We start from the raw sequence: 18,992 nt of genomic DNA on the forward strand, positions 1-18,992 counted from the left end.
TGCTGGGCTAGATGGACCGTTGGTCTGACCCAGTGAGACTGTTCCTATGTGTGTCCTCCCACTACTCGTCTTTACCTCTTTACACTACTCTCAGGTCAGCCTGAGCTTGGTATATTTCACAACATGCAGGTTTCATGGCAACAACCCTTTTCACTACATGGGGCTAAGCTGGGGCTATGCTACCATATGTGATTGCTCCAGCGATGCTTGAAACCGTTGGCCCCTAACCCGAAGCAGTGCCATGGCTTGATTGTTTTTAATGGACATTCTGTTAGCATGGCCCTTCCCGCTCTCTCCAAGCTCTTTTATCAGCTCCGGAGCAAGGTGTTGCATTGTGTTGCATGCCTCCGTTTTCCCCTTGCTCATTATTTTGAAGCTGAAGCCCTGAATCAATCCCTGAGGCAGAAGCAGTACGAGCGTTTCCCAGGCTGCCCTCAGCTGGAGGGACCACTCCCAAGTGTGAGAACGGGACTCGCTCTCTATGGCTCCTTCTGCACTGACACTGCAGACGTGGGCCCCATCCTTGTGGTGGTTTCTGGGATGGGGGCACATGCCCACTGGGAACTGAGACTCAACCCATTTCATGCAGGGGCGCAACTTCCCACCTCAGCAGGGTTTGAACTGGCCACCTGCAGCTTATGAGAGACACTTGGCATCTCATTGCCAGTCTTCTGGATGGTGGGGCCTGGACAATTGACCAGACCTATTTGCCAGAGGCTGACACACAAGGCAGAAGAGTTACCCCCAGGCACAGCCATTGATTGAGAAGCCCAGCCCCATGCTGTGTACTGGCAGAGATCTAACCTGGGGAGGGGGAAGGGGAAGGCAGCTTTCAATGCCAGCTGTGGCTTGTGGGGGTCTGGTAAGTCAGAAGGTTGCTCCTTCACTCGCTCTCACCACCGTCTCTCCCTCGCCTTCTCCCAGACCAAGTGAGAGCCATCAGTGCTCTCAAGAGCTGTTGGCACTCAACAGAACAAAATCCCCCACTTGCCAGTGATGAGAAGGTGCCCTACCTGCAAGCGAGGGGAGGGATCACTGGGATCGGATGCACTGTTCTCCAGCCTCTTTAAACCACCATCCCTGAAAATAATCATCAATACAGTTTAGGGCACCATTGCCCAAAGGCCTCCTAGCTACTAACTACTTTCCTGAACCAAACTGAATCCAAAAGGCAACATGACCTGCCAAGTGCCCTGAATCCAGCTGAACACAGCTCAGTCACCCACCATGTGGAATTTAACTTGTACCTTTAAATCTCCAAGGTCTCTACTGGCTACAGAGACTAGCAGCCAATTTAAGTATGCGAGAGCTAAGCTATTATCACTACGTGTTGAGTTCAGTGCAGAGACATATGCCATGGGACTTTGCTTCTTTCTTGGTTTGTTCTCTTGACTTCAAGCAAAGCTTGTGCATAAACATAACTTGTATCTGTTACTAACGACAGGTATTGTATCATGAGGAGTTGCTGGCAGTGGAAAGCTTCTAAGAGGCCTACGTTTTCACAGCTGATCAACCAGCTGGACTCTCACATGCCCCATGCAAATGGGGCAGAGCCACTTACTGCCACTGAGAGGCTGGTCTTCAGTGACTACCAACGCATTGCTGGGGTGTCACCTGGGGAAGTCCCCTTGGAACTCTGTCTCTCTGATCCTTGTTTAAAGCACAACACGGACAACAACAGTACGCCCCTGTGAAAGAGCCCGGCAGAGAAGTAGAGAGAAGGTGACTGCAGCAAAGTTTATATTTCCATGTTTATTATTTTTAAAATGTGAAAGGAGAAGTTGGCGCCTATGGTTGGCGCTCGGGGTGGGAGCAGCGCACAGAGACTCCCTGGTTGCGCCTCCTTCTAGGAGCTGCTGCCGGACATATCGCCACTTCCGGGAGCAGCATGGAGCCGGGGCAGGTAGGAAGCCTGCCTTAGTCCTGCTGGGCCGCCGGATTTTTAGCGACCTAAAATCTCCCAGATTGGTTTCAGTAGCCTCCAGGAGATCAAGCCCAATTCCCAGAGACTCCTGGCCAAACTGGGAGGGTTGGCAACCCTAGCAAACAAGAAAGTGATCTTGGCATTAACCAGGAAGTTGACAGAACACACTAAGAATAAAAATTTATATCCCTCCCCTATGCCAAAGCATCTGGGTCACTGTCCAACACAGAGGTGGGCAAACTACGGCCCAGCCCCTGAGCTCCCGGCCGGCCCCCTCCACCGCAGCCTCAGCTTGCCATGCTGGCAGCGCGGCGGCGTGGCTGGCTCCGGCTGGGCGGTGCGGCTCAGGGGCAGATTTACCAGTGAACACAGGGTGCCCTGGCACGGGGCCCCCAACAACAGGGAGCCCCAGGGCCGGGCACTCAGGCAGATCAGCACCGGCACACCCCCCGCGGGGGGGGGAAGGGCTGCACTGCGGGAGCAGGGGAGCAGGCGGGTGGTGCGGGTGGCGGGAGTGTGGGGAACGCGGCCGGGGGATTCAGGAGGAGTTTCGGGCGGCCGCACAGCCGGCCAGAGAGAAGCGGCGCTTTGAAGGGGAAACCGCCGCTTCTCTCCAGCTGCGCGGCTGCCCCTGCTCCTCCTGAGTCCTCCGTCCATGTTCGCAGGGCCACATTCCGAAAGGGGCTGGGGGGGGGGTTGGATAGGGGGTAGGATCCCAGGGAGGCAGTTAGGGGCAGGGGGTCCCGGGAGGGGGCGGTCAGGGGACAGGGAGGGGGGTTGGATAGGGCAGGGGGTTCCACGGGGCGGTTAGGGGCAGGGGGTCCCAGGAGGGGGCAGTCAGGGGACAGGGAGCGGGGGGGTTGGATAGGGGGTGGGGTTCCGGGGGGCGGATAGGGGCAGTGATCCCGGGAGGGGGCGGTCAGGGGACAAGGAGCACGGGGGGTTGGATGGGTCAGAGGTTCTGAGGGGGGCAGTCAGGGGGCGGGAAGTGGGATGGGGTGGATAGGGGGCGGTGGGCAGGCTGTTTGGGGAGGCACAGCCTTCCCTACATGGCCCTCCATACCATTTCACAACCCCGATGTGGCCCTTGAGCCAAAAAGTTTGCCCACCTCTGGTCCAACAGGAAAAACACATCTTAATTACAAATAAAATCCCACCCTCAAACTGCAAACCAGGGAGGCAGCTTGGTCTAGTGCTTAGAGCAGGAGAGTGGGTGCCAGGATTTTTAGGTCCAGCTCTGCCATTAACTAGTCACAACCTTGGGCACCTTCATAAGAGGCGAGTGATATTTAGTGCCTAACTTGAGACATAAATGGTTTGATTTAGTGCTGAATACCAGCAGCTCCAGCCGGAATCAATGGAACCATCTCTGAAAAATCAAAAACAGAGTGACTCAGGTTGGGTCCACCAAAGCAATGGCCCCATCTGAAAATGTGGGCCTAAAGCTATGAATCAGTTTCCCCGGCAACACGTACCCCTTTCAAAGGCACTGAGGCAGAGCTAGTTGCTTGATAGTGCTTTGAGATCTTCAGATGAGAAGGGCAACGTATTGGAGTTTGAAAAACAAACAAGACCTCCCAACTTGAAAGGCGGGGGAAGGAAGAGATTGGGAGGGAAGAGAATTAATGCAGGGCAGTGGCTTTTCTACACATGACCAGCTTTGTGCTTTCTGTCTTGGGAGGCCAAGCCATGATCAGTTGTGAAGGCCAAAAGTATAAGTGGGTTCAAAAAAGAATTAGAGAAGTTCATGGAGAATAAGTCCATCAATGGCTATTAGCCAAGATGGGCAGGGATGCAACCCCATGCTTTGGGTATCCTTAAGCCTTTGATTGCCAGAAGCTGGGTCTGAAAGACAGAGGATGGATCACTTGATAATTGCCCTGCTCTGTTGACTCCCTTTGAAGCACCTGGCATTGGCCACTGTTGGCAGACAGGACATTGGGATAGATGGATCATTGGTCTGACCCAGTATGGCTGTTCTTATTTAAAAATTAGTAACAAGATGTCATGTTTATTTAGGCACTCAATTTTCTCCTCCGGGTAGCTCTTCGGAGACTTGATTTCATTTACAGAAGGCACTAGTAGCCAGGGGAAAGGGAAGACCAGGAATCATTGAGCTCAGCGTAGTTTTGTTTCTGTTATAGCATCCAGGTGTTTACGTGCTGGAATCTCTTCACCATAGAGAGCAGTAGCGCACCACACTGTTCAGCCTATAAAGACAGTTGTGATAAGAAGACTCATGTGTGTGAAGGCTTATGGGCCAAAAACTTCAGGAGCTGAATTGAGCCAAGTCTCGCTCCCAGATAGTCTTGTTATGCTGGAAGGCATTAATGGTGGCCATCAAGCAGGTCTTTGATCTATAGCCAATCGCAGGTCTGGTTAAAGCCAATGGGTGTGCCAAGCACTCTGCTTTCATTCTAAATTAAGCCCCTTTACATAGTGATAGCTGGAAACAAAAGAAGCGACTGCCCAAGGCACTGGCTGCAAGGCAAGGCCTGGTCAGAAGCTAAACCATGTGGGTTGTGAGGTTCAGTCACCGCAAACACAGAGCCTAGGAAATGGTTTGGCAAGCTGTATGCGTGTGTTAAAGCAGAGAAAACAAGTGAATCAGTCGTGTGAGTGATGAACATGTGTGGCCCTGAGAGGGAGCAGAGACAGAGCTCCTTGGGCATAGGACTGATGGAAAGGGCAGACTTGGAAACTGTGAGCAAGAAACTACTTCCTGTTGTTTATTCCTACTGAGTTGAGGGAAAAAGGTCTTTGCAGAGATTCTTTGTAAATAAACTGGATTCACCAAAGATATATCTGACTTGTGTCACTGATTTTTCCTTCTAATGAAAACAACGCAGAAAGGCACTGAATACTGGCTCACCACCAACGGGCAACAGTTTACATAGGGCCCATGGTGACTGGGCCTCTCCGAAGGTCTGCAGAACACCTGGTGGGTTTTGGGTGGAGATCACCAGCACAGCTAATGTGGGGAAGGCAGCAGGAATGCGGGTGTGGAGGTAGGGAGTATGAGACAGATGCTTTCTTAGACATGCATGATGCAGGAAGGTTAAACCTCCTCCCTCCGCCAGGGGAAATCTGAGCTTGAGCGGGGCAGCAAGGCCACAGACAGCACAGGGCTCTCAAGCCAGGCTGCCACAGACTGGCAACCTGATACTGCCTGACACCAGTGCCCATGCCTCTGGCACCTGCACCCAGACCCCACCCTCATCCCCACAAACCTGTGCCATAGGGTCAGAGATGGGGAGGCCGAAGGGGCATTGACCCTCACTTTGAGAAACTGAACTCGGCAGGGGTGCAATGGGTGGAGGGAGCCAGGGCCTGGGCCCCCCGTGGCCCCTGTCTGGATCTGGGGGGTGGAACAGCTGGCGTGATGGGGAGCAGCTGAGCCAAATCTGAGTGAGTGGCCTGTGACCTGGGGTACGGGGTCCCAGCGCAGCTCAAATCTGCCCATCTTGGTGGTTTGGCCTCCGCCCCCTTTGCATGTCTTCCAGTGCCCTGACCTGCGCCTAATCTGGGCCCCCCCACGGACACCGCCCCCCACAGGCACCACCCAACTGGTACCCCAATGCCAATCCCCCACCCCAGGCACCCCCATTCCCCAATGGGCTTCCCGCAGAGCCCACCCCGGGCCCAGCTCCGAGAGGACCTTCCCCCACCAGGGGGCGCTGCGCTAGGCGGTTCCCCACGAGATCCTATTGGGACCTGTTGGCGCCCTGCGCGCCTCTCGGTCTCACTTCATGCGCATGCGCAAGGCTATACTCGATTCCCCCCGTGCTGTGCCTGCGCATTATCCAATTTTCACGCAACGTTTACGCATGCGTATACTCGCGCCTGCGCACTCGCTCATCTTTGTGCGCGCGCTTCCCATCTCCTTATACCTACCGTCCGAGGTCACGTACGAGCAATCGAGCGCCGAGTCCTCGATGGGACCGGCCCCTCCCCCGCCATTTTACACTCGCGAGTAAGCGGCGCGGCAGGTACCGGCCTGGGTCAGCCCGGCCTGAACGGGGGGAGCCAGGGCCGGAGCCTGCCGGCGGAGGGGGCAGGGCGTGACGCTGCTGTCTCACTTGTAGGCCTTGTGCCGGCCCCGAGCCGGCCGGGCCGGGGGGAAGGCGCCATGGAGCCCGGCGGTGGGCGGAAGGAGAAACCCAAACCCAAGGAGCCCATCAGCCGCCTGGAGAAGGCCAAGCAGAAATCAGCCCAGCAGGAGCTGAAGCAGAGACAGAGAGCGGAGGTGAGAGCGAGGGAGGCTCCCTAGGCTGGGCCCGGCTCGGCTGGGGCATGGCCACGCCCCTTGGGGCACGGGGCTCGGCGCTGTACCTTTCCTGGCTGTAAGGGGCTGTGTGTGCTGCAGCCAGTGGTCAGACAATCTGCCTGGCCATCGCCATTCCCCCTCCCCCCTTCTCTTTCAGATTGTCGGGGGCGCCTGATCCCCTCTGAGGCTGAAATGCAGATTGAGAAACCAAAGTCTGACACCACAGCGATGGGCTCGATAAAAAAATGGGACTAAACCAGCTCTCAGAGGCATTCTCAATCCCCTAAAACTCTGCGCCCTCTCGTGACCTCAAAAGTTTTCTGCCTGTCTTTATAGGTTGCCAATGGGCTCGTCAGTGAGAGGGAGATGGTGTGAATTTCTCAATGAAACACACACTGCAAGAATGTAAACCATGTTTCTACCTTTTCCTGTGACTGCAGCCCTTGTCTCTTGCTTTTTCAGCTGTACTGTTGCCTTGTTAATCTTCCCTTGCTGCAAAATGTGGCCAGCCATATAACTACAGCCGCAAAAGTGTGAAGTGTCCCCTTCCTCCACTCCATTGCAGACCCAGTACTAAACACTAGTTCAGCTCCACTGCAGCTAGTGATGCTGAGAGCCCTATGGGTAGATGGGTTACCAGTGAGCATAATACTGTGGACTTGTCTACATACAGAAATTACACTAGTTTAACTAAACTTCCTTTGTAAACTGGGGCAACCCCTGCCTGGACATACTTACATTGGCTTAAAATCCCACATTACAGCTCTTAGGGTATGTCTACACTTGCAGAGTGTTTGCGCTGTAAGTTTCACCGGTGATAGGGAACCGGTGAAGGAAAATCGCTGGTTTATGTACTCAATTCCTCAGGCAAGAAAAGTCAGAGAGTGTTTACATTAGCAGCACTTCCGTGGATGAGAGCAGTGCTCTAAGGCAGCCATCCCACAGTGCAGCTCTCTCCAGTTTGAGGATTGGTCTTGTGGGAAGTGGGGGGTGATCGTGGGGCATCCTGGGTCCCTGCACAGCCTCCTCTCCCCAAACACTGATAAGCTCCAGTAGCTCAGCATTGCTCCAAGCAAGGGATCGCTTGCTCCATGGAGCAGCCATTGTCACCTGGTCAGATGATGTGAGCACTTACCAAGAAAACAGGAAGGGGAGTTTCAAAGTTCCCAGGGCTTTACAGGGAGAGGGGTGGATGTCTGTTTACCTGGCAACAGAGCAGCAGAGCTGCTGGCCAGAGTGGTCACCTAGGCACTGTGGGATATCCTCAGGAGGCTAAAAGCTGTGTAAACAGGAAGAACGTGTCTTCACTTGCACATCACCACAGAAGCATCACCGGTAAGAGCTGTATGCCTCTCGTGGAGGTGGTTTTCTTTTTGCTGTGAAACTTCTGAGTTTCACTGCAAAAAGTTATGGCAAGTGTAGATGCTCCCACAGTTTTTGTGCAAAGGGACTTTTTCCGCTTTAAATGGCAAGTGTAGGCATGCCCTTAGTCACACCACGTAATGCACATCCGGAAGGGGCTTGATACTGTGCTGATAAAGGCAGTATAAGAACTTGACTAGAATTAAAGTGGTTCTATCTGCTTTGCATGTCCATGTACATTCACTGACACAAGCTAAATTGATGTAATCCAGATTTAAGAGTAACTAACCCCACAGGGGGTTTTGCACTAGTCTAACTAATCAGTTTAAAATGACATTGCTAGTTAAGGTGCAGCTGTGTGTGTAGACCACACACCTGTGGTGTGTAAACCTCTTTAGAGCAAGTCTGACTCGCATAGCATTGAGAAGACTGGCAGCTGGAGAGGCATCTACAGAAGAGTTTCAGCATTGCTTACACTGGTATTGGCAACAGCTGGCAAATGGTAGCCATGTCCCTTGTGCAGACAGGGCCAGAGAAGTATGAATAGCAAAACCTAATTGGGACCATTTAAATTCTAACATGCTCAGGAATAGTCCTTTGCTTCTCTTTTCTGTACTGACAAACAGAAACTGTAGAAACAATGTAAAGTGCCATTAATGTTGAACACTTAAAACAATTGGGAAATCTAAAAGTTAGAGTTCTCATAATACCTTGCCTCATGTCTAAAATTTCAGTTAGGTTATTAGCCAGTACAGTGTTTGCAGTGCAGGTCAACTAGTTACTATGAGCAGGGTGGACGAGAGGGGGGGGCAGGGAGGGGGAGCCGGTACAAATTACCAGGGTCCGGAAAGGGGCCCGGCTTCTCTTCCCCCCCCCCCCGTCGGCCCCATTTAGCCGGTCCACCCTTGCTGGGGGGCCCAAAAAATTTTTTTCACCGGGGCCCAAACCTGCTCTCAGCGGCCTTGACTATGAGAACTTTAACTCTTGCTTTCCTGACTGTGTTTAAATTAGTTTCCTTATTGTTCTCGATAATGGCATAAAACATGAATAAATGCGGTGTAGGCAGGGAGCCATATGTTGTATCTGAACATGTTCTTGGAGGGCTGTTTCTTTCCCATTTAATCCTCCTTGTCTTGTAAATGCCTCTTGCCTTTGCCACTCTCCTCCAGCTCCTGAGTTTGCTTTTGAAGTTCTTGATACCATTCCCATGGACCAATAGGGGGCACAGTTACACCATGCGTGGTTACATGCTGCCTTCACCAACTAATGGAGTGAGACTGGGAGCATGACACTGCACCCCTAGGACTGTAGGAAAAGGGTGATGTAAGAAGGACTTTCCAGCTCTGTTCTTACAAGTTGTTTATCACGAGTGAACTTTACTTCTTATGCTGTAGGCAAATGAACTGCCAAGCTGCACACATAGCATGTGTCTAAATGTTGATGACTCACATGATTCCCGTGGAGGGAAAATGGGGGTCCAGTGGAGGGCAACGAAAATGATTAGGGGGCTGCGGCACATGACTTACGAGAAGAGGCTGAGGGAACTGGGGTTATTTAGTCTGCAGAAGAGAAGAGTGAGGGGGGATTTGATAGCAGCCTTCAACTACCTGAAGGGGGGCATTCCAAAGAGGATGGAGCTAGGCTGTTCTCAGTGGTGGCAAATGAAAGAACAAGAAGCAATGGTCTCAAGTTGCAGTGGGGGAGGTCTAGGTTGGATATTAGGAAACACTATTTCACTCGGAGGGTGGTGAAGCACTGGAATGGTTCCCTAGGGAGGTGGTGGAATCTCCATCCTTAGAGGTTTTTAAGGCACGGCTTGACAAAGCCCTGGCTGGGATGGTTTAGTTGGTGTTGGTCCTGCTTTGAGCAGGGGGTTGGACTAGATGACCACCTGAGGTCTCTTCCAACCCTAATATTCTGTGATTCTGTGATGTGGCATTCGTAACCCTGGTCTACACCTAAAAGTTAGATCCACCTAGCTACGTTGCTCAAGGCTGTGGAAAACTTTCATGTCCAGTTTGATGTAGTTAGGTTGCCCTAATCCCCACTGTAGACTCAATGGAAAAATTCTTCAGTAGACCTAGCTACTGCTCAGAGAGGTGCTTTTACTACAGTGACAGAAAAACCACTTTTGTCATTGTGGGAAGTGGCTATGCCATGGTGCTACCATGGCACAGCTGAAGCGCCATAGATGTGCTGCTGTAGTGTAGACATACCCCTTGGGAGCACTGCTTGCTCTTGCTCCCATCTCTGTACTTTTTCTATCCTGATCTTTTGCTCCTCTCAAAATGTTTCTGTGATCAATGGCAGCAACTAAACATTGACCTTTACAATGCCTGTCTGTTTCTGGCTGCACCTGTCATCCACTCCCTCCATAGCTCTCTCCGGGTGTAAAGATACTGCTTGTTGCAGAGAGCACATAGCCCTAGTCAACTTCCCTTACTTCTCTCCTGGCAAAGTGCTGCTTTGGCAGCAGATATCTGATTAGGAGCTCTGGCGAGGGCATCTGAACAGTGGGTCTCTGATGTTAAAGCTATTGCACTCAAGTGATCTGGGAGAAACCCCAGTGGCAGCTTGATGAGATGTGCTCCCTTGAAAATCAACACAGGAGGGCAGCAGAGGGGAAGTTACAGTCAACCTGAAAGTGCCTTCAACATTCATCTGTAGAGAACCCACTCATCCTTGGAGCCCTATCCCACTTCTAGCTGAGGGCAAACTTGTCAATGGCCACAGCAGCTCTGGGATCTGCTCTTCCTTACTGTGTGCTCCACTGATGCTGCTACCTTCAGAAATGAGTTAAATGTGGCTTTGGGGGCAACCCCTGCCCCGAATCGTCCAGGCCAGGGGGGCTCACTTTACATTTCAACACATGTATTTCTTTCCCCTCTGCCATACAGAGAGACCCACAAACGGGACAGTGACTGACTGAACAGGTGGGACTGGCTGTGTACCCCGACAAACTGGCTAGACTGCTGTACTGACAAGTGTGCAGAAAGGAGGCTGAAAAAACAGCAAATCATTTTTCCTCCTTTCAGCTATGGGAATCTTTGGGGGTTACTTGTAGCAGGTAAAAGCATTTGAGACAAGTGTGACTTTTAGAGTGATACGGTCTCTTTGTAGTTAGAAGTTGAGGTGCCTTTTGGCATGGATACAGTTTCTTTAATGCTTTAGAGAGACAATTCCTAGAAGCAGATTAGGACCCCAGTCTCCCAGCACGAAAACTACGGCCCTACGTGGCAAGTGTTATTCTCAGACACCTCCCTTTTCTCTGCACAGATCTACGCCCTGAACAGAGTGATGACGGAGCTTGAACAGCAGCAGTTCGATGCCTTCTGCAAGCAGATGCAGGCTTCTGGAGAATGAGACCCTCTGTCTGCCATCCCAGGATTGCCAGTGGCATTTTAGACCAGGAAACAACATGGATGAGTGGTGATCAGAGCTCAATGTTCCCAGGCATCTTTCTGCTGACCATGGGCAATAATAAAAAAACCATACAGAACTGCACACTTGCAGATATAGAGGAGGTAGGATCACTTGTACGGCATGAACCTTGCTCCACCTGCCCTTCATTGTAACTGCCTCTGACCCATTGTCTGGAGTCTTTCCAGCAGCAGTGCAGAATCCTCTGGTTCATCCTTGTTAAGATGGCACATTTTTCATTGTTTTAACACTGTCCTTCTTAAAGGTATTTATTACTTTGGTTTGACAAATAAACATTTTTTAAAATAAAAATTGTGGTTGCCCTTACCTGGTCCTGACACATAAGGGAAGTGTCTTCTAAAAGCAGCATGTCATGGTTGGAGCTGTGAGCTGTTGGCCAGGAGAATGAGACTACCACCCATTTCTTTTAAATGCTACTGGATACAAGACAGACCAGTAACTGGGTGGGCGCTAAGAACATGGGAGCAGAAATGGACACACAGAGAGCATGCCATTAGCACACAGCTCTGAGATCGGGAGAGGGTTGGGAAGAGAATACCCACTGACAGGATTTGACACGTCTCAGCTATTGTTTGTCTGTATTCATCTGGGGGGGATGTGCTCATTCAGCTAAGAACTTCCCAGTGTGATGAATGGGCCATGTCACACCTTTGTGAGTCTCCTATACTGCAGATGGAGTGTAGCTTCTCTACCCTAGTAGGATCTACCCCTTGCTGTCCTCCAGCTCGCAGATGCACTCCTCACAGCCCCATGGGTACCACATTCCATCTCTCTCATGGTGCCGGTAGCTTGAGCAGGGATGTAGAGCAAGCTGTGCCCAGGCAGCTCCCTGATCGCCTCTTCCCTTGTGTGTTGAGAAAGTGGTGATAGTGAAACTCACTAACAAAAAAAGCTTCTGTGAAAGGGGAGTTGTGGCTGCCTAGCAGTATCTTGTGTTCTTCCTGAGTGTTTCTGAAAATGTTCACTTTGACTGAAAAAAATTCAAGTGGTTCTGTTACAGGTATTTAAGTACAAGTGTGTTTTAAAACATGCATCTGCTTGAATCTCTGACTGTATTCCCTTCACCTTCCCAGCTCAAATTCAGTCACCTTTATTAGGCTACTCATCTCTTTGGCAGTAGCTTGAATGGTCACTTAGTACAAGTGTCACTGTTTGTAAGACCAGGATTTGTGAAAGAAGAGTGTCCCCGTGTCTCTGACTGATGCAGGATGGATACAAATTTAATGATTAAAGTGATTAAAGATATTGTAAAAAATCTGATTTAAATCAAAAACTGGATTTTTGATTTAAATTAAATACCAATTTATTTTTAAAAAATAAATGTATTTACATTTGAAATTGAAAATCTATATCAACACCTGAACATATAGTACCTTAAAATCAATTACATTAAATACAAAAAATAACAAGCAGTATGTTTGCTGTCAAATTTTAAAGAAAGTCAAACCACTGAACTGGGGGAAGTCTCTGGCTAAGTCCCTGGAACCAGAGTTTGTTGAATAGCTAAATCAGCTTTTGTCAGCAGTAGCCTCTGCTGCAGGTGCAGAGAGAATATTTTCTTCATTTTTGTGTATTTAGCTAATTCACTTCAATGGCTAGTTCATTCAAAATAAAGAAACCGATTGGGAGTTGACAAAGCAAGAAAGCTTGTTTTCCTCTTTCAATCTATGAATACAAATTAGGTGTGAGAGGATGAGATCTGGAACAATCACTTCAATTCACTAACTTTAGGTAACGCTTCCTTCATTTAATAAATCAGTTTTAAATGCAAAATATTTTGATAATTTTTTTCCTTATGTACCCAGCACTGTTTAAGGTAGATTTAAGTAATAAGTTTTTAAATGCTGTTTTTGTGCAGTTTTATTTGAATTTCCATTGAAATAGTTTGACAAATCACAAGTAAAAAAAAAACAACCCAGCATCTAGTAAATAAGAAATGCATCATTTGCCATTTTCTACCATAATAAAAAGGTAAAAATTAAAAATATGAATAAATGTAAGTTAAGCAATTATGTGGCAGAAATGTGTATAGATAATGTATCTTCCTGGTTAGCAAAAAGAAGCACTAAGTTTAGTACAGTAACTCCTCACTTAAAGTCATCCCGGTTAACGTTTCATTGCTGATCAATTAAAGAACATGCTCATTTAAAGTTGCCCAATGCTCCCTTATAACGTTGTTTGGCAGCCACCTGCTTTGTCCACTGCTTGCAGGAAGAGCAGCCCGTTGCAGCGAGCTGGTGGGGGCTTGGAAGCAGGGTGGACCAGCAGCCCCCCATCAGCTCCCCACTCCCCAAGTTTCCTGTGCGGCAGCCGCTCAGCAGGCTATCAATTGCCAGCAGTTCAGCTGTCCCTCCCCCCACTGCCCTATGCTGCTCCTGCCCTCTGCCTTGGAGCTGCTCCCAGAGACTCCTGCTTGCTGGGGGGGGGGGCGCTAATGTTAAGGTGTCTCCCTCCCCCCTGCTCCTACCCCTCACTTACCCCATTTCCATACAGTGGGGGGGACACGACAGGGCTCAGGACAGAGGGAGCTTCCTGGCAGCAGCTCCTGTCTCAACTTGCTGATCTACTTAAAAAGGCAATGTACTTAGAGGGAGTCAGCGTACTTAAAGGGGCAATGCACATCTCTTTCACACACATGATGTGTGTCTCTGTCTGCCATGCTGTCTCCCCTCCCTCCATTCCTGCTTCCTTGTAGAGTGTGAGGCTATATTAACAACAATGGGTTAACCCTTGAGAGCTCAGCTGATCATTTAGCAGTAAGGCATTCCCTGGGAAATATCCCACCCTCAGGCTCTACCACCTCAACCTAGCTTCACAATCATCATTGCTGTGTACCAATATTAAACTGTTTGTTTAAAACTTATTCTGTGTGTGTGTGTGTGTGTGTGTGTGTGTGTGTGTGTGTGTATATATATATATATAATATAGCCTTTGGTGAAAAAAATTTCCCTGGAACCTAACCCCCCCATTTACATTAATTCTTATGGGGAAATTGGATTCACTTAACATTGTTTTGTTTAAAGTTGCATTTTTCAGGAACAGAACTACAACATTTAGCGAGGAGTTACCGTATAAAGGCTATATTTAGTTGCAAATCAACATGTTTTAATGGTTACTGACCAATGAGACTAAATCTTTCTTTAGGCAAGTAACTAAAATGTAGAAATGCAAAACATGATTAACATTGATTATTTAAATCAAGGTTTCCTGCTTGCTAATTTAAATCATAATTAAAATTGGTGATTTAAATCAATCCATCGTGAACTAATGTTTTCAGCACTGCTGACTATAAAATGGCTGGACAGATTGTCCAATAGATGATTAGTCCTTGTCTATGTGGGTTCTCATTATAGATTCTTAGATTTCAAGAGCAGAAGGGACCGTTAGTTCATGTAGTTTGACCTCCTGCTTAACACAGGTGAGAGAATTTCATCCAGTTACTTCTGTACTGAGCCCAACAATTTTTGTTTGACTAAAGCAGATCTTTTAGAAGGGCATCCAGTTTTGATCTGAAAACATGAAGAGATGGAGAAACCATCCCTTCCCAGTCATTACAAAATAGAAAGGCGTGGACGGGTATAGAGGGAGTTGGTTATTAACTGACAACTTTTTGGACCCATTGGGGTTCTGGGCTTTGATAAGCTTGACTCTAGTAGGCAGGTTTGATTAATCTAGGCAAGTCAGGGGCTATAGTTGAGGAAACAGCTTGGTGTCTGTGCAGTTAACACAAACACTTATTTGGCCTTTGCCCTGTTGGTATAAATGTCCGTCTTTACATTTACAGCATCAATGAGTTTGAAGAACCTTATTGCTAGGAGCATAGGCACTTGCGGAATAAATCTCCCTCTGACAGGTGCATAAACTCCTGCATTCCACAAAGGGTGGGTTTCATTTAAATCAAATTGATTTAAATCATGATTTAAATCACTAGTCTGGAAGACTCAATTTAATCATGGATTTCTACATAAAAGTGTATTCTTGTTGGTTGTTATAACCTTAATACATATTCTTCACAACTCAGAGATAGATGTAGGTTTCATTTTTAGAAGGTACACACTATACATTTTTTAAGTGATTTATTTTGAAAACTTTTCAGATTAGTTTTACAGCTATATCAGAAAATCAATGATTGTTTGGTTATTTCATTTACCAAAGGTAATTGAAGTGGATATTTATGAAGTCATTGGGAGGTGAACTATCTCCAATTCAACAGGTTAATCATTAATATTTGGAGGATTTTCTTGCCATGCTGTATTAGGAGGAGACAGACATTTAAATTTTTATTTAACCAAAACAACAATGTTATGTATTCTGGATTTTTTTCTTCAACAGCAAACATAAAATATTTTAACAAAACAAGCATATGAATTTTTGTATTTTGTTAAACATTCAAGTTTTTTAAAATCAGATTTTTGTTAAAATTGTTTTTAACTAAAATAGTTAAATGAAATATTTTTAAAAACCCACAAAAATTAAATCAACTCTGTCAGCCAGGTCTACATGAGCAACTTAAAATATTGGCTTCTGCAGCTAACTCAGTCGTCTTCACCTTCATTTTCCTGTTTGTTCATAATCTGGAAAAGAAAAACAAGCTTTCCTGCTTTTTCAGGTCCCAAACGATTTCTCAGGGCTTGTCTATACTTACGCGGTAGTTCGGCGGCTGGCAATCGAACTTCCGGGTTCGATTTATCGCGTCTTGTCTGGACGCGATAAATCAAACCCAGAAGTGCACGCTGTCGACTCTGGTAATCCTGCTCGGCGAGAGCAGTACGCGGAGTCGACGGGGGAGCCTGCCTGCCGCGTCTGGTAAGTTCGAACTAAGGTACGTCGACTTCAGCTACGTTATTCACATAGCTGAAGTTGCATACCTTAGTTCGAATTGGGGGGTTAGTGTAGACCAGGCCTCAGTTTGGAATGAATTAGTCCAAAGGAAGAAAATATTCTTTCTACACTGGCAGAAAAAGCTATTGCTGTTAAAAGTGAGATTATCACTTCAACAGTCCTTGAATCCAAGTGCTTAAGTGACTTCCACCAGTTCACTGGTGTGACTTTCTTTAAAACATCATCAGCAAACCTATATTTCTTGAACGGTTCACTCTTAGCTCTGAAGTTTATTATAGTTGGCATTATGGAAGGATGATTGCTGGATGTCCATGTCATAGCCAACGTCTCTTTTTCAGCAGTTAAGGTTTGACCCTGGTGCTGAGTATTGAGAATATTTGCAAGAAAATGAGCTGGAGATAGTGCTTGTCCCATTTATTTTTTTAATGCATGTAATTTAACTCTGTCATTGCATATTTCTCTTTTTAAGATCTCACTCAGTTCCTTCCAAATTACAACAGCGTCAGCAATAAAACAGCTATTTCCCTGCATTTTGTTCAAGGCTACAGAAATAGGCTTCAAGGTAATCAGCATGTGTTCAACATTTCTCTTAAGCCCAAGGTTGAGAACTTTGGCTGTGACAGTGCCATCTATTTTTTCACGATCATCGGATTAGGCCAGTTCTTGATATATTGCTCAAAACAGTCCACTATTGAGTTCCATCGCATGTCTTGTGGGAGAGTTAGCTTGGTTCCTCCCACTTTTTTCAGAGAAGCTGCTGCAAAGTGGTTGTTATGGAAGTATTTTGCAATTTCAACAACATTAGCCTTTATTTCTGGAACACTGAAGTCTTTGGCTAGGAGGTGCATCAAATGAGCACTGCAACTGTATGTTGTTAGCTTGGGACTCTCTTCTAAATAATTTCTTCTCATCTTGGATACATTTGCAGCATTGTCTGTGACCAAGCTGCGTACTAGACATTTGAATTTTTTTTCACAGTTTGTTATAGCTTTTACTGCTACTTCTTGTAAGTATTCTGCTGTGTGCACATTTCTGGATGTATCAATTGTTTCTGTAAGGAAGACATTCCCTTCTTCTGTTGTCACACAAGCACATACAACAGGATCATTGTGGACATTGCTCCATCCATCAAGACTCAGGTTAACAATTTTACCCTCTAGACCTTTTGCACACTGCTCAATTTCTCTTTCATACACTTTATCCAGTAATTTGCCTGTGACATCTGCCCTGTTAGGTGGACTGTATCCTGATCTTAATGACTGAACCATGCTAATGAAGTGTGGGGTCTCAATCATATGGAAAGGAGAGTTTGTTGCATAAACAAACTGGGCTATTATTTCATCAATTACCCCTTTTTGTAATTTGCTGGTTCTTATCACAAACTTATCTATGGTTGTCAGGGCCGGCTCTAACTTTTTTGCCGCCCCAGGCAAAAAAGAGGGGGCGCCACCCCCCCCGCGAGTGCCCTCCAAGCGCCGTGCCCTCCGAAGCCCCTGCCCCCTCCAAGCGCCGCGCCAGCCCCCGTCCCCCCAGCACCGCGCCAAGCCCCCACCCCGCTCCGAGCGCCGTGCTGCGCTGCGCCGCGCCAGCCCCCGCGCCCCCCCAGCGCCGTGCCGCCCGAAGCCCCACCACCCCGAGCGCCGCAACGCGGAAACAAAAAAAGACCCCTCCAACGCCTCCCCAACGAACCAAAAAATAAATAAATAAAAACCCGAGCGCCGCCCTGCCCCAAGGTGCCGCCCCAAGCACGTGCTTGGTCGGCTGGTGTCTGGAGCTGGCCCTGATGGTTATTTCTGGATGATGGAGATTTTTTTTTTCTTTTTGATACAGGTGATATACTGTGGCTAAGTGACATACATGATGTGACTGAAACACTATCATTGGCAGATAACTCTGAAACTATAGAAAATGATGGTGATCTTGAAGGTGGATAGTCTTCAGAATCCTGTATGTTGAGGATGGATTCTCCTAAACAAAATAAGTCAGTGCAGTTATTTAATTATTATTACCATACTGCTCATTTTATTACTCATTGCATTCACTGACACTCAGTACTACTTTAATGGTGAAATTGTAAAAGGAAGATCTGCCTATTTCAGCTATTTATTTTTATCACAACTGCATCTAAAATGATCCACTGGTCTACAATTTTTGAGAAGTCATCTGCTTCAGAGATAAAATGTGCTATTTATTATGTATTTTGATGTGCTGAATTCAAATATGACAATTAAAACAACTGTTTCGTTACTGTTTCTAAGATATTTAAGTTTTTACATTTTATGTCTATGTATATTGTGTAGATAGTAGAGTTTTAATCATAAATTGTAAACCTAGGTCTTTTCATGTGTTTATGGTTGCTTTACATGATAATATTTCACCTGTCCTGTTTATGTAACACTTTAAAAATCAGCAAAAGGGGTATATAAATAAAATTTATTATGAAACAAAAGGCAAAAAACTATTCTGTACATAGTTTAGTCCTATTCAGTGTCTACTCGGCACTTCTTGGCTTGTCTCTTGTATTCATTAAATGGAGCATCTCTTGTCACTGTCCAGCAATAGTCAACTATTTTATTTCAGAAGGTTGAAAAAGCTACTAGGGGGGAAGCTGTTCTAGACTTGATTTTAACAAATAGGGAGGAACTCGTTGAGAATTTGAAAGTAGAAGGCAGCTTGGGTGAAAGTGATCATGAAATCATAGAGTTTGCAATTCTAAGGAAGGGTAGAAGGGAGAACAGCAAAATAGAGACAATGGATTTCAGGAAGGCGGATTTTGGTAAGCTCAGAGAGCTGATAGGTAAGGTCCCATGGGAATCAAGACTGAGGGGAAAAACAACTGAGGAGAGTTGGCAGTTTTTCAAAGGGACACTATTAAGGGCCCAAAAGCAAGCTATTCCACTGGTTAGGAAAGATAGAAAATGTGGCAAAAGACCACCTTGGCTTAACCACGAGATCTTGCATGATCTAAAAAATAAAAAGGAGTCATATAAAAAATGGAAACTAGGACAGATTACAAAGGATGAATATAGGCAAACAACACAGGAATGCAGGGGCAAGATTAGAAAGGCAAAGGCACAAAATGAGCTCAAACTAGCTACGGAAATAAAGGGAAACAAGAAGACTTTTTATCAATACATTAGAAGCAAAAGGAAGACC

At 47.1% G+C, this 18,992-nt stretch overlaps 1 protein-coding gene across 2 annotated transcripts; it reads left to right on the forward strand.

The window, feature by feature from the left end:
- Positions 1 to 5,837: 5,837 nt before the first annotated feature.
- SVBP (small vasohibin binding protein) lies at positions 5,838 to 11,285 on the forward strand. 2 transcript variants are annotated; one of them, XM_024215676.3, is made up of 3 exons: positions 5,838 to 5,897; positions 6,010 to 6,170; positions 10,830 to 11,285. In XM_024215676.3, the coding sequence occupies exons 2-3, from the start codon at positions 6,054 to 6,056 to the stop codon at positions 10,914 to 10,916; spliced, it is 204 nt and encodes a 67-aa protein (XP_024071444.1). In that variant the 5' UTR covers positions 5,838 to 5,897; positions 6,010 to 6,053; the 3' UTR covers positions 10,917 to 11,285. The 2 variants fall into 2 exon arrangements, with proteins under 2 accessions (XP_024071444.1, XP_029769439.1); XM_029913579.1 differs by lacking the exon at positions 5,838 to 5,897 and having other exon boundaries at positions 5,943 to 6,170.
- Positions 11,286 to 18,992: the final 7,707 nt, after the last annotated feature.

The sequence above is a fragment of the Terrapene carolina genome, unplaced genomic scaffold (genome assembly GCF_002925995.2).
Source record: "Terrapene carolina triunguis isolate 2854851 unplaced genomic scaffold, T_m_triunguis-2.0 Scaffold714, whole genome shotgun sequence".
Taxonomy (NCBI): Eukaryota; Metazoa; Chordata; order Testudines; family Emydidae; genus Terrapene; species Terrapene triunguis.

What these genes read in the sequence shown, in the direction of transcription:
- SVBP (XM_024215676.3), top strand. Translation starts at nt 6,054, where the DNA reads ATGGAGCCCGGCGGTGGGCGGAAGGAGAAACCCAAACCCAAGGAGCCC. An exon ending in AGCAGAGACAGAGAGCGGAG is followed by an intron (nt 6,171 to 10,829) that starts GTGAGAGCGAGG and finishes TTCTCTGCACAG; the next exon opens with ATCTACGCCCTGAACAGAGT.